Below are 16,012 nucleotides of genomic sequence, written 5' to 3'. Positions count from 1 at the left end.
CTGATGTGAGAACACTGTTGATAGAATACTGACATTTTTAGTTATTGCTGGGTGATGTTTATACTAAATCAAGGACTTTTCAATTCCTTGGGCCCTGACAGTGAGAGGGTTGGAGAGGCACTGGAAATTGGGAGGGGACACAGCCAGGACAGGTGACCCAAGCTAGCCAAAGGGATATTCCATGCCATATGATGTCATGCTAAGTATATAAACTGGGGGAAGAAGAAGGAAGGAGGGGACATTTGGCATTATGGTGTTTGTCTTCCCAAGTAACTGTTATGCGTGATGGAGCCCTGCTTTCCTGGGGATGGCTGAACACCTGCCTGCCCATGGGAAGTGGTGAATGAGTTCTTTGCTTTGCTTCGCTTGCATGCGTGGCTTTTGCTTTACCTATTAAATTGTTCTTATCTCAACCTTGGAGTTGTACATTCCTTTCCAATCCTCCTTCCCATCCCTCTGGGTGGGGAGGAGTGAGCAAGTGGCTGCGTGGTGCTTGGTTGCTGGCTGGGGTTAACCACGACAAACTCTTACTTAGAAGAGCAGATGGTAAAATGTGATATAAACTTTCCATAATTAGATTTTTAATTCTTACTGTATCTTCTACATGGAACTGTCACCAATGCCTCTATTTTTGAAATTTATTTATTTACAAACCCATGAAATATGGGTATAGTGCTGTTTAAATTTAGAGAAGGTGGCAGTGGCTTAGTGATGTCTCCTTTTCTGCTGCATGTGCAACTCTGATAACAATTTTATCAGTCTTTTATGCAATTCAGAATCTTCTGGCCTCCTCTTTAAGTGCATAGTCATTGCCAATTGAAGAAGCCATGCCATGACCCTCTTCACATTGGTACAGGAGCTACAAAGAGCATAGCCCATAGATCAAAACTGCATATTGTCACTCTTCTTAGAGTAGAGGTGAATAGGGAGAACCGGACAGTGCAAGTAAGCAGTGTTGTTTCACAGATTGGTAGATTATTATTTTTTTCCACACTGAAAAGCATGTTTACCTGTGAGGGCTCTGAACCTCACTTGGCAAAGAAAATGTATCCCTTTTTCTGTGGCTATGGCTTTTATTGTAATATTATCAGTTTTATGGTTTCCCACTAGGTAGCTTAGGTAAAGTCAAGAATGTATAAACAAATTAGTACATTTGCACTTTTCTTCAAGAGGAAGCAGTTAAGGTAACTACTTCTGCATAATAACACTTATTTGTAGTTTTCTCTTGTTAAATTTAATGTAAATGGTGTTAAATACAGCTTCAGTTTCAGCAAATCTAATGACTTAAATAGTAGCTGAAAGAACACTAAGCTTTAAAGTAGTTAAATGTTTGTGAAATGTGCTTCAATACCTACATAGGTACTGAGAAGGGGTAGTTAATCTTTCTTCAGATAACCTGATAGATTTGGAAATGGTTTACAACAGGGTGAAGGGTTTTTTTCTTGCACCAACCAACCTAAAAATTGTTCATCCTTCTCAGCCTGTAACTTCATGCACAATAGACAGTTGACTGCTCCGACTCAAGCATCTGCTTAACCTGTACTGCAGAGCAGTCCCAGATCTAGTTAGGGCTGACTGTCCCTTCATAGCAGAACTTCTTCATATTTTAAGAAGAGCTAAGTATGGTAGATAATACATTTTCCTGGAGTACTTGTAAGAGAGAAGACATGCATTCTTTCAAAAATCCTGAACCTGTCATTTTATTTTATCTGGCTTTTGCTTGTTATACATGTGCCTCAAACTCTTAAGTATAGTTCTACTTGCTATTTTAAAGTGTTCAAGGTGACCAGTTTAGGGATTTTTTTTTTTTTTTTTGTAACAATACATTTGAGGGCAGAGAAAAAAATACACATACTTTTGAGTACAAAGGATTGCTTGTAACACATAGAATATTCCCATAAAAGTGTTTTTAAATTGAACGTATTTAATAGGACTTGAAGTAACTGTGAAAGTGTTGCATTCATCTGCGAACCCTTCAGTGTAAACAGGTATGCCAAGAGGTTTATTTGTATTATAAATTAACACTATATATATAATAATTCAGTTATAAGTTTAAGCTTGTTTCACCAGAACTTTAGTTTTTAGTGGACTGACTTATGCAATATGTAATTGGAATATTTCCTCAACTTGAACTCACTCAAGCATTACTATGATGATTATTTGAAAAGTCTGAATAACTTCTCATAGGATTCTGACTTAATTATGAAATTGAGTAAATACAAGAGCCAGTGACACTAGTGTGGCTTTCTTTAAAGAATCTTGGCTCAAAACGAGTATGTCTAGGCTAATTGAAAAAATAACGGTTTATCACTTCATACGGCCTTGCTACCTTCAAATTTATTTTGAAGTATGTGGTACATGAGGGTTCCCCCCCCCAAGATAGTTCTTACTCTAAACTGTGTGGATGTAATATAATGATTTTTTGAAAGAAAGGGCTCTTTTAGTGGAAAAAAAACCTTATGAGCTGCTGTGATTTGCCCAGAAAATGAGTTCTCTTCCATAAAAGTATCTAAAACTTTGAGAATTTTAATAAGCTTGCCTTTTTTTAGGTCATCTCAGACTAGATGATATGCTACATTTTAACTTACCGTTAAATTATTCTTGTTCATCCCTGAAGATATCCTTTTATCTCACTGAAGGTAAGCTTCCTAGTGGTAGCAGCTTTTGAGTGACTGAATTTGATTAATATGCATCACATTTGGTTTCATGAATTAAGTTACCACAACTGTGAACTCCTGAGTCTTGTAGGAGTGCAGTGGTGTTATGTGCAAATAAACAGTTGTCACAGCACTATCAAAACTAGCCAGCTGCAACAAGGCTTTTACCATCACATACCAGGTTAACTTCATAAAGTAGTTCCCACACCTTGCCCTGACACAGCCACCAATCCCCCACAAGGTTTCAAAAGTTGATCTACTGTCAGTGCTGTTTCTCAGTCCTCTTCAGGCCAACCTACCCTGCTTCTTGCCTCTGCTGCATCCAGACCCTTTACCAGCCTCCTCTCATCCAGACCCCCTCCTTGTCTCTCCTCCATCTGCCGGGGGGGGGGGGGGGGGGGGGGAAGGAACCACACACAAACATGCACGCTCCCGCTCTCTCTTTCTCTCCTCCTTCTGATTCTTCCAGGTCTGTCTTCATCTAGTGCTCCTCTTTCATACACCTTAGAGCTATTTAACTACTTAGCAGGAACCAGCCACAGCTGCACATTATCCACATCAGCCAACCCACCACCCCTGAAGCAAGCCCACAGCTGTATATTATCAATGTTAATTAACCTGCTTTCATTCCTCTATAATTCCTCTACAAACAAAGTTAATGTTCCTATATTGTCATGGTTTAACCCCAGCTGGCAACTAAGCACCATGCAGCCACTCACTCATTCCCCCCACAGTGAGATGGGGGAGAGGACTGGAAGAGTAAAAGTGAGAAAACTCATGGGTTGAGATAAAGACAGTTTAATAGGTAAAGCAAAAGCTGTGCACACAAGCAAAGAATTCATTCATCACTTCCCATTGGCAGGCAGGTGTTCAGCCATCCCCAGGAAAGCAGGGCTCCATCATGTGTAATGATTACTCAGGAAGAGAAATGCCATAATGCCAAATGTTCCCCACCTCCTTCTTCTTCCCCCAGTTTATATACTCAGCATGATGTCATATGGTATGGAATACATCTTTGGCTAGTTGGGGTCACCTGTCCTGGCTGTGTCCCCTCCCAATTTCCAGTGCCCCTCCAGCCCTCTCACTGTCAGGGCCCAAGGAATTGAAAAGTCCTTGATTCAGTATAAACATCATCCAGCAACAACTAAAAACATCAGTGTGCTATCAACATTGTTCTCACATCATAGCCAAAACACAGCACTGTACTAACTACTAAGGAGAAATTTAACTCTATCCCAGATGAAACCAAGACGTATTTAGATTAGACTTAACTATCCAACGTAAAAACAGGACCATATTTAACCCACAGGTTCACAACAGCTTGAGAAGTTTTCTGAGCTTTCATTGAGGACTGCATTGGAAATGCCTGACATAAGCTTGATTTAAAATAAATGATAGCAATTACCTCACCAAAGTATTTCAGTATAAGTAGTAATGTTTGCAGGATTTTGGGGTAAAAATGAGGCCAAAAGCAGGCTCCCTAGGTTAAAGTAATGAGAAAGCAAACATTAAAAGAAAAAAATTATTGGCAATGCCAAACAAGTTGCACAGGACTTTATAAACTGGAATTCTATGAGTTGATAATTATTTTTGAACACAGATGACATGTACATGACCTTCTTTAAAAGACAGAGGTAGATTACATACATTGTCATAACAAATAGTATCATAACAATCTAACTCTTGCTGCATCTACATATGATTGAATAGTTTATTCATAGCTTAAGATTTCTGACCTATTCCTCTGTCAAAGATTTCACTACTGTGAAAAGATTTAATTGGATGTGAAAGGTGCAAATAATCACAGAAAAGTTACAAACTACACCCTGATTCTATATTAAAAACACTCTTATGAGCCACAGTGTGGGTTTACATCTTCAGTCTTGCATAGAGGAGACACAAGAAAAACAGTACACTTTGTAAGAAATGTGGAGATGTTTTTACCTTAAAATACAAAGTTACCAAAAATACAGACTTAGGACACTTCAGGTACATTAAAAATAGTAGAAATGGTGATTGCTCTGTCCTGGCGTTTCTTACACTCAGGAATTACCAAAAGGTTTCTGTTCTTTCTATATCCTTTTTGGGTCCCACCTTGCTGAGTTTTTTTTGTTTAAGCTGGAACCTTCAACTTCAAGCTTACTTCACTGTGATATTAATGATGCTGATATACTCACAGGGATTGTCAGTTTTGGGACTGACTTTTACGTTTGAGATTCCTTGAACAGCTTCCATTTCTTTAGTCACCTGTGACGTACGGAATTAGACTCTATAACTCGAAAGTTATAAAGTAGGTATGTTTATTGCGTGCAGATGTACGGGGGATCGCTCCTCCACAAGCATGCATGCCCGAAGTGACGAACCATCTCACATTTATACAATAAAACAAATGAATATTCAATTAACCATCTCACATTTATACAATAAAACAAATGAATATTCAATTAACGCCTATACATATTCGTTACCTAAACCCGATTACTCTCGCTTACTCTCGCTTCGTATGTTAATTAGCTTATCAGTCCTTTGCCTGGAATGTGGTGGTCTTGCAGGTTTGTAGGTGATTCATGTTCTTGTGACCATCCGATCTTCTCCAGCAAGAAGACTTAGCACTCCCTCCCTCTAGATATCATTGGAATATCTCTCATCCTTTTCTCATTCTTTTTTAAATAGCCCCTTTGTTAGAGGAAGAAGGGCAGGCGTCTCCTCAAAACTGTAGGTGTCTCCTCAAAGCTGTGTGCCTATGTGACCAGACATCGCACCCATGACTAGTCACCATACCCACATTCCTGGGCAGACATATACAATCACAATCGATGTCCATTGTCCCCATTTCACACTATTTCGCCGTATCACCTGTCCAAACACACTGTAATTGTTGTATAGCCAAGGCTGTTTGAGGGCACAGGAGGAGAAAGATAAGGCATATTAAAATAGAAAGCAGTGTGTAGGTTATGTACCAAACTAGGAAGAGACTGACTTAGAATACGCAAATGTGGATTGTATTGGTTTTAAGTGGCAAGACTGGGGGGGGGGGGGGGGGGGCTGCAGGGATGGCTTCTGTGAGAAGATACTAGAAGCTTCCCCTATGTCCAATAGAGCCAGTGCCAGCCAGCTTCAAAACAGACCCACCACTGGCCAAGGCCAAACCCATCAGCGACAGCAATAGTGCCTTTGTGATAACATGTTTAAGAAGGGTGTGTGTGATATGGAGAAATAGTGTGAAATGGGGACAATGGACATCGATTGTGATTGTATATGTCTGCTCAAGGAATGTGGGTATGGTGACTGGTCATGGGTGTGGTGTCTGGTCACATAGGCACACAGCTTTGAGGAGACACCTACCCTTCTTCCTCTAACAAAGGGGCTATTTAAAAAAGGATGAGAAAAGGATGAGAGACATTCCAATGTTATCTAGAGGGAGTGCTAAGTCTTCTTGCTGGAGATCAGATGGTCACAAGGACATGAATCACCTACAAACCTGCAAGACCACCACATTCCAGGCAAAGGACTGATAAGCTAATTAACATACGAAGCGAGAGTAAGCGGGTTTAGGTAATGAATATGTATAGGTGTTAATTGAATACTCTTTTGTTTTAGTGTATAAATGTGAGATGGTTCGTCACTTCGGACATGAACGCTTGTGGAGGAGCGATCCCCCGTGCATCTGCGCACAATAAACATACCTACTTTATAACTTTCGAGTTATAGAGTCTAATTCCGTACATCATGTGTGTGTGTGTAAAACTTCTATGGAACAGCAGACGGAAGAGAGAGGAATGAAAATATGTGAGAAACAACTCTGCAAACACCAAGGTCAGTGAAGAAGGAGGGGGAGGAGGTGCTCCAGGCACCAGAGCAGAGATTCCTCTGCAGCCCATGGTGAAGGAGGTTGTCCCCCTTCCACCCATGAAGGTCCACGATGGAGCAGATATCCACCTGCAGCCCATGGAGGACCCCACGCCGGAGCAGATGGATGCACCCAAAGGAGGCTGTGACCCTGTGGAGAGTCCACACTGGAGCAGGCTCCTGGCAGAGACTGTGACCCATGGAGAGAGGAGCCCACACTGTAACAGATTTGCTGGCAGGAATTGTGACCCTTGTGAGGGACCCATGCTGGAACGGTTTGTGAAGAGCTGCAGCCCATGGGAAGAACTCACATTGGGGAAGTTCATGGAGGACTGCCTCCCATGGGAGGGTCCCCACACCGGAGCAGAGGAAGAGTGTGAGGAGGAAGAAGCAGCAGAAACAACGTGTGATGAACTACATGTAACTCCCATTCCCCATCTCTGCACCGCTTGGGGGAGGAAATAGAAAAATGGGAGTGAAGTTGATCCTCACCCCCAAAGGCCAGTAGGCTGGGAATGGGCAAGATCTTGGGAGGGGTCATAGCCAGGACAGCTGACCCAAAGTGACCAAAGGGATATTCCATACCATATGATGTTTGCTCAGCAATAAAGCTGAGAGAAAGGAGGAAGAGGGGGAGCATTGGTTATTGCGTCATTTCTCTCCCAGAGCAAGCACTACCTGTACTGAAGTCCTGCTTCCCAGGAAGTGAATGGACATAGCCTGCTGAGGGGAAGTAGGGAATAACATCTTTTGTTTTCCTTTGCTTCCGTGCATGGCTTTTGCTTTATTAAACTGCCTTTATCTTGACCCATGACTTCTTTTCCATCTTATTTGCTCCCCCTGTCATCCTGCTGAGGAGGGGAGTGATAGAATGGCTTGATGCACACCTGGCAACCAGCCAAGGTCAACCCACCACGTGGATACATTTTATATGTTCAGATTATGAAATTTAACACCATGTAAATATGAGCATGTAAATAAATATTAGCAGTGCAGCTGATGCATATGAATATGCATTTAAACTCATAGTGTTGTCTCTAAAATGCGAATCTGTTCCCAGTGTGCAATGAGCAAATCTTACACACTGAAATGAAATATTGTTTTATTACAGAGTTGCACAAGCCTGAATGCTAGCAAACAAAGCTAGCATACTGCAGTACAAAGTTACAAACATATGCAAAATCTTATCACACTTTCCCTGCCAGAGGGCAGGTCCATATAGATGATTTGCTACACATTTGCATATCCATTACCTAACTTATCACATGCTCTCCGAGGAAGGGTCTTTTAGTGGGCCTGGGTCTTTCCCTTAGGGGGCATGATTTTTAGTATCTTAATGAGGGTAGTTCACTTCTAGGGCAAGGCTAAAGACCATAAGAGCTGACTAATCAGGGTTTAACATGAACAAGAGAGTCTAAGTGCGCATGGCTTACATCACAAAGATAGGATGTTCTTTGTTTTGTCTTTCCCAAGGCTGACTCCTTTGATTAGAAGTCCCTTCATTCATCATTCTTGACAACTCTAGAGGGTCAGCTTGACCTAAACTCTGTGCACATATTTGTTTCACGTATAGTTAAACACTAAATCAGAGTTCAAGAATTCGGGAGTTTAGACAACAATAGTTTTGACGTACGGAATTAGACTCTATAACTCAAAAGTTATAAAGTAGGTATGTTTATTGTGCGCAGATGCACGGGGGATCGCTCCTCCACAAGCGTGCATGCCCGAAGTGACGAACCATCTCACATTTATACAATAAAACAAATGAATATTCAATTAACGCCTATACATATTCATTACCTAAACCCGCTTACTCTCGCTTACTCTCGCTTCGTATGTTAATTAGCTTATCAGTCCTTTGCCTGGAATGTGGTGGTCTTGCAGGTTTGTAGGTGATTCATGTTCTTGTGACCATCTGATCTTCTCCAGCAAGAAGACTTGGCACTCCCTTCCTCTAGATAACATTGGAATGTCTCTCATCCTTTTCTCATTCTTTTTTAAATAGCCCCTTTGTTAGAGGAAGAAGGGCAGGTGTCTCCTCAAAGCTGTGTGCCTATGTGACCAGACACCACACCCATGACCAGTCACCATACCCACATTCCTGGGCAGACATATACAATCGCAATCGATGTCCATTGTCCCCATTTCACACTATTTCTCCATATCAATCCCCCCTTTTCTATCAAACTAAGTAAATTCTTTTACTTAAGCAGTCTTCCTGAATGATATAAAGCATCATACATAAGCGTTACCCTTTTAAACATTCTCCAAACCCACAAATATAACATAATGGTTAGTATTAAGGAAATTCCTCAACTGATCAATAAGATCACAATGGGGTGTGCCATAGTGTTAAGAATTCCTGTTGCAGAAGGTGACCAGCCAAAGAGAGTATCCCACCACTTATGGTTTCCATCCTGTTCTACCTTTTTTAAAACTTTCTTGATCCCCTCTACATCATGATGGATCATAAGAAGAGTTTTGTGTCCCTTTTCCTTGGTTTCTTCCAGTATACGTTGTAAATCTGCATGTTTTAATAGTTCTTTTATACTACTTATATTTAGTCCTATGGGGGTAGGAATTATCATCTGTGATAGGGTAAAACTGGATTTTAAGAATTGATGAGACACTACTGGGGCTGAGTAACTAAAATCGCATCCTGTGATAGTAGTAAAATTACAGATACAGTAATTTGAATATTGTGCAGTCTCCTTTACCTCCCCATCTACGGTTATTGTGTTACACTTAATTCTCAAACACGCACATCCCTTCCCTGCATATATAATTACTGTTTTCAAGTTTGCATTTGGTCGGGCCTCGAAATGACATATTTTCTGATCTGTATCTAAACAAGTATCCTGAGCCATTATAGTATTGCTTTCACAGAGGAAGCCCTGCTGTTCTCGCATAATACAAGATTCTAAATCTACTGTTTGCCACTTATTGCCTGTCTTTCTGGCCCATGTTCTATGTTCAAAAGGATATAGGAACACCCCATTATGGTTAATTCCAAGGGCTACAATGGGGTGTATGGTAATTATTACTGCATTATGTATGGTTAATACAAAAGCTGTGATGGTGTGTGTGTTGGGGTCGTAGGTAAAGTTCACCATACTCCACCATGACTGGAGTTTTCTTTCTACCTCCGTAGCATTGTCCCAAACCATCTTTCGAATTTCCGTAGGAAATATGCCTTCCTCTCCTTCTCTTATTATGGATGCAGCTATTGATTGCATCCACATTTGGGCTTGGATACAACTTAGAGCCAGGGCGACGTCGTCCTGTAAACCACCTAACGCCTTAGTGATGAGTTGATGATCTTCCATGTTTATTTGTTCCCACCTGGGGAGTACCTTCGATATCAACCATTGGTGTGCCCCTAATGCTAATAATGAAGATTTTAGTGGTTGTTGTAGTTTTGATAGATCGGCCGTGGTGGCGGCTAGTTTATTCATTATCACCTCTGAGTCTATGGAATTTAATACTCTGAGTCCTGTTCCCAACATTCCAGTTACATCTCTCACTATTCTGTTTCGATAAATATTTCCCCTTTTTCTTAACCAAGTTGTCCATCCCTCATAAGAGGTCCGTAAGAAGGGGGAACAAGATGGCTTAACATCAGAAACATTGACTTGTATCTGTAACTCTATTCTTTTAAGAGACCATTCTGGGTTAAACAACATTTGTTGCTGACCTGTATTTCTGATTACATATGGTCCAATTGTATAAATTTTTGGACTTGGTTTAGTTAATTTATTTTGATCTTATAAGTCAGAGCTGTTCTTGGGGATTCCTTTCCTAGGCATATTATAAAGATGGGCTCGGTTAAGGTAAAATTGTGCCAACATTCCCGTGAATTAAAGCACATGGTTGTATTTAGAAGGGTAAATTCCTTATCTACCTTTCTGACATTAATCAGGGTGTCTCCCAAAATCTTGGTGTTATCCTTTTCATTATATGTTTGACACCCTACTTTTATCCTATCTCCTAATTTTCCCCATAATCGGTCAACTTTGTCCACATCCTCCCGGTCCCATTGATTCCTTTGGTATACCTCATTTTCAGAAAAAAACACCATAGCTAGTTTTGTCTTTGAGTCCACCTTTCCCATTATCCCAGTGTGTTTTTTCTGGGCATGATTCCAAGGCCAGTTATCAGGCTCTTGGTTGTAGGCAAGAGAGAGGGTACAAAAAACCACAAATGGTTTAAACCCACTATCGATCATTTTAAGAATCTAAACGTTCCTCATATATACATATAAAATCTGTTTTGATCAAAATATCTTTGTTTGAGTTGGGGCTTACTGATAACAAGTTGGGCAAGACTGGCCACTGGCTCAGTCTCAGACTCTTTTGTTCTATATTGTTTGTTGTGGTGCCCTTCCCATATGGTGGATCCGCAACCGCTCAGGTTCACTTGCTTGTCACCCACATTGTTCCCATTTGTCCGAGTAAATTTGAGTTGCAGTTCTTTTTTATCTGGGGTTACTTTCCACAAAGTTGCAGGGGCTTTCTTAATCCGGGTATGGTGAATCCAAGAATTCTGTCCCTCAACCTTGATTGCAGTGTAGGTGGTGAGTAGGACTTGAAAAGGTCCGTTCCACTGTGGTTCCAGGGTTTTATCTGTAAAACACTTAACGTATACATAGTCCCCTGGTTGTATATCGTGAACAGGTCCATCCAGACCCCTACTGCGTGTTCCCATCACATGCTTCTCAATTCTTATTAATTGTTTGTTTAGTGCCACCATATAGGAAGTCATTGTTTCTTCACCAATCTGTGAAGACGTCCCCTTTTGTACCCCATAGGGTCGTCCATATAAAATTTCAAATGGGCTAAGCCCCTCTTTTGCTCTTGGTCTAGTTCGAATTCGTGTAAGAGCTAATGGCAAAGACTGGGGCCAAGTTAGATTTGTTTCTTGACCTAACTTGACAATCTGTTGTTTGATTAGATGATTCATCTTTTCCACCTGGCCACTCGATTGTGGTCGGTATGGGGTATGTAATTGCCAATTTATTCCTAGATGGTGGCTGATCTGTTGTACTATTCTGGACACAAAATGTGGTCCTCTATCCGAGGACATTACCGCTGGGACTCCAAACCTAGGTATTATCTCTTGGAGTAGTATTTTGGTCACTTCCCGGGCTTTAGCAGTTCTGCACGGGAAGGCTTCTGGCCAACCTGAAAAGGTATCTGTTAGTACCAATAAATATCGATACCCCCCTTTTCTAGGAAGTTCCGAGAAATCGATCTGCCAATGTTGCCCTGGAACATTTCCTCTCCCAATTTTTCCCAACTTTGGCCCCTTGGTAATCTTATCTGTTAGTACCAATAAATATCGATACCCCCCTTTTCTAGGAAGTTCCGAGAAATCGATCTGCCAATGTTGCCCTGGAACATTTCCTCTCCCAATTTTTCCCAACTTTGGCCCCTTGGTAATCTTAGGATTAGTCTGGAGACAAAGGTCACATTGTTGGGTTACTTGTCTAATAGTAGTATACAAATTTCGTTCTATTATGTTTTTAGTGAGATCCTTATATAGAGCTTCTGCCCCCCAGTGCCTTTTTCTATGTTCTTCCCGTACTACTGACCATACCATGTAGGAAGGAATCACTATTCTCCCATGTGTGGCTATAGCCCACCCTTCCTCATTATATGATCCCTCTAGGTCAGAAATCAGTTTGCGATCTTCTTTTGTATAGTCTGGTTTACCTTCTAGAGATATTTGTCCGTCGGGTATTAGCGCACCCTCCACCTTGATTGCTTTTCTGGCTGCCTGTTTTGCTTCCCTGTCCGCCAGTTCGTTTCCTCTTTCCAATTCTGTGCTCACTTTCTGGTGTGCCTTAATGTGCATAATTGCCACCCTTTCAGGAAGCTGGACCGCATTTAGGAGTTTCAAAATTTCTTCCGCATGTTTGATGATTTTTCCTTGGGAGTTTAACAGTCCCCTTTCTTTCCATATTGCTCCATGAGCATGTACCACTCCAAAGGCATATTTAGAATCAGTCCAAATATTTATAGGTTTTCCCCAAGCTTTCTCCAGAGCTCGAGTAAGGGCTATGATTTCAGCCTTTTGTGCCGAAGTGTCAGCTGGTAGCGGTCCCGATTCTATCACTTCTTCAGACGTTGTAACAGCATATCCGGAATGTCGCTTTCCATTCAGCATATAGCTGCTCCCATCCGTGAACCAATGTTCAGCTCCATTAATAGGAACATCCTTGAGATCTGTCCGACTAGAAAAAGTGGCTTCGATTGTTTCTAGACAGTCATGATCAACTGATTCTCCAACATTCCCATTGAGAAATGAGGCCGGATTGACGATGTTTGTAGTCACGATCTCAACATCATCTTGTTCTACCATCATGGCCTGGTATTTTAGGAATCTCTGTGGGGAGAGCCAATGCCCCCCTTTTGTTTCAAGGACTGCAGACACTGTGTGAGATACTAAGACAGTCATTTTCTGGCCCAGGGTAAACTTCCGGGCCTCCTGGATGTTTAGGATGACAGCTGCTACTGCTCTCAGGCAACCAGGCCATCCTTTTGCAGTGGCATCCAGCTGTTTAGAGAAGTATGCCACTGCCTGTCTGTATGGTCCCAAATCTTGTGCCAATATTCCTAATGCCATTCCCTGTATCTCATGGGAAAATAGGAAAAATGGCTTACTCACATCAGGAAGTCCTAGTGCTGGTGCCGACATCAAGGCTTTCTTCAGTTCATGGAAAGCTCTGTCTGATTCAGCATCCCACTGTAGATCCTTCTGATTAGCTGCTATCAGGGAATATAATGGTTTAACAAGCAAGCCATAATCACATATCCAAAGCTGGCACCATCCTGTCATTCCCAGGAATGTCTGCAGTTCCTTTACAGTTCGTGGTCGGGGGGTTTGGTATATGGCTTCTTTTCAGGCCTTCCCTAGGACCCGTTGTCCGGCACTGATCTCATACCCTAGGTATGTGACCTGTTGTAACACCACCTGTGCCTTCTTCTTAGAAACCTGATATCCTTGTAGTCCCAGAAAGTTCATCAGACTCACAGTCCAAATAATACAAGATTCTTCGGTTCTGGTTGCAATAAGAAGATCGTCTACATATTGTAACACTTTCCCTTCTCCTGACGGTGGTTCCCATAACTCCAAATCCTTTGCTAATTGGTTTCCAAAAATTGTGGGGCTATTTTTAAACCCCTGCGGCAACACCGTCCATGTGAGCTGGGTCTTTCAACCGCTTTTGGGATTTTCCCATTCAAAAGCAAAAATTCTTTGGCTGGCTTCATGGAGAGGGAGGCAAAAGAAGGCATCTTTTAAATCTAAAACTGTGAACCAAGCTAGGTCAGGTGTCAGGGTGGTTAGTAAGGTATAGGGGTTAGCTACTACAGGATACAGATCCTCTGTTATTTTGTTAATGGCCCTTAAGTCTTGAACTATCCTATAGGACCCATCAGGTTTTTTCACTGGGAGGATAGGTGTGTTAAATTCTGACTCACATTCTTTTAGTAGTTTCAGTTCTATGAATCGCTCTATGTTTGGACAAATTCCTTCCCTATCTTCCCTTTTCAGTGAGTGTTGTTTAATTCTTACCGCACTCTGCCCTTCCTTTAGTTTTACTATTACGGGTGATGCATTCTTGGCACGTCCCGGTATGTCAATTGCCCATGCTCCGGGATATACCTGATCAATAATTCTGGTATCAATTTCCCTTTTTATAGGAGTACTGGCCAAAGATAGGCTCATAACCTGTATGTATTGATGATCATTTACCTCCGGAGTAACTTCCCCTTTTTAAAATTTGATTGTTGCCTCTAATTGTTCTAATAAGTCCCTACCAAGAAGGGCCTTTGGGGAATTTGGCATAAATAGGAATTTATGTATCCCTGTCTGTTTTCCCAACTTATATTTTAAAGATTTACAAAAATAAGCCTTTTCAGTTTGGCCAGTTGCACCTTTTACTGAAACATAATCATTTCCCAAAGGCATTAAAGCTTGGTTCAAAACCGAATAGGTAGCTCCCGTGTCTATTAAAAATTCCACCGCCTCCTGTTCTTCTCCTAATTTTATTTTTACTAATGGCTCGGCTAGTCAATTTTCTTCTTCTATGTGAGCTATTGTTTTCCCTTGATCATTGCGCCATTTAGTGTTTTCTTGGTGTCGGTGTTCAGGGCATTCGTTTTTCCAGTGTCCTGTCCTTTTGCATATTGCACACTGATTCCTACCCAGGGGTGTCAGCCCACGCATTGATTTAACTTTAGATTTCCGATTCTCATTCTCTCTTACTACTGCTAATATTTTCTTTTGGTCCTACTTGTAACCTTCTTCTCGATTACTAAATATTCACCATGCTTCCTCTACTAATTTTTCCAAGTCTCTATTTTCAGGAGGTCTCAATTTTTGCAACTTGCGCCTAATATCCCCCTGTGATTGTCCCAAAAAGAGGGATATTACTTGCTGTGCGCCTACCTCTGAATTTGAGTCCAGAGATGTGTGCCAGCGCATCACATCTCTTATTCTGTCTAAGAATTCTGAAGGTGTTTCAGAGGGACCCTGTCTAACCTCGTATAACGCTGCCCAATTTATTGTTCTAGGAATCGCTTTCTCCATTCCTCTGAATATCCATTCCTGGTATGCCTGTAATCTTTTCATTTCAGCGGTGCGGTTTGGGTCCCATTCCGGGTCCAACAAAGGAAACCATTCTCTATAATTATCTCCCTTTATATTATAGTGTTCCTTTGCGAGATCCCCCGCTGTTTTTATGACTAGTTGCTTTTCAGTTTCAGTCAAACAATCTAATAATAATTGTATATCACTCCAGTCAGGATTGTGCTGTTTTATTAGAAATTTAAAATTTTGTGCCGTCTTTATCGGATCTTTACGGTATTCTCGGGCAACCTCTTTCCATTCTCTCAGATCAGCGCCCGTGAACGGAATTTTTATTTTCATTGTTCCTCCGTCCAGATTTACGGCTTCTCGGAGGGATGCCTGTAAGATAGACTTCTGTCTGGTGCGTGAAGACACCGGACTATTTGGAGCCGTAATGGCGGGTTTTGTGTTTCCTTGTGTGGGAGCGGGTGTTTGGCTTTCTTTAGAAATAACTTGTGGGATTTCTTCTTCTTGTTTGCCTGGGGGTGGACTGGGAGCCCCGGCCGAACCTTGTCTCTCCACTCTATAAGGTGGATTGAATAAATCATTTAATTCGGGCTCTTGTTCTCCGTTTAATTTGATACACCTTTGTCCAATACTACATGCTGAGCAACATCTTTTCAACCTTCCTTTACGCTCCCTCCTATCCCCTCTTTCTTGTGCTAGTACCATAGGATCCTGAGGGGGTACTAATCCACAGTCCTTTTGCCACTCAGGTTTGTCCTGGAGGACGAAGAACATGTCTGCATACGATACTTCGTCCCATTTTCCCTCTCTTCTCAGAAACAACATTAATTGCAGGAGAGTGTTATAATCTAACGTTCCTCCCTCCTGAGGCCATTTTGCATCACTCTCCAATTTATACAAAGGCCACC

General features: G+C 41.6%; 1 protein-coding gene across 1 annotated transcript; it reads right to left on the bottom strand.

Annotated features, from left to right (window-relative positions):
* Window positions 1-10,268: 10,268 nt before the first annotated feature.
* Window positions 10,269-15,809, bottom strand: LOC129734615 (uncharacterized). Its single transcript, XM_055698249.1, is given in 2 exon segments — window positions 10,269-14,575; window positions 14,900-15,809. Coding segments are annotated over 2 exon segments (4,734 nt in total). The 3' UTR covers window positions 10,269-10,751.
* Between the last annotated feature and the right edge of the window lie 203 nt (window positions 15,810-16,012).

This window comes from Falco cherrug, chromosome W (genome assembly GCF_023634085.1).
Source record: "Falco cherrug isolate bFalChe1 chromosome W, bFalChe1.pri, whole genome shotgun sequence".
Taxonomy (NCBI): Eukaryota; Metazoa; Chordata; class Aves; order Falconiformes; family Falconidae; genus Falco; species Falco cherrug.
This window is presented reverse-complemented; position numbering and strand designations above follow the sequence as displayed.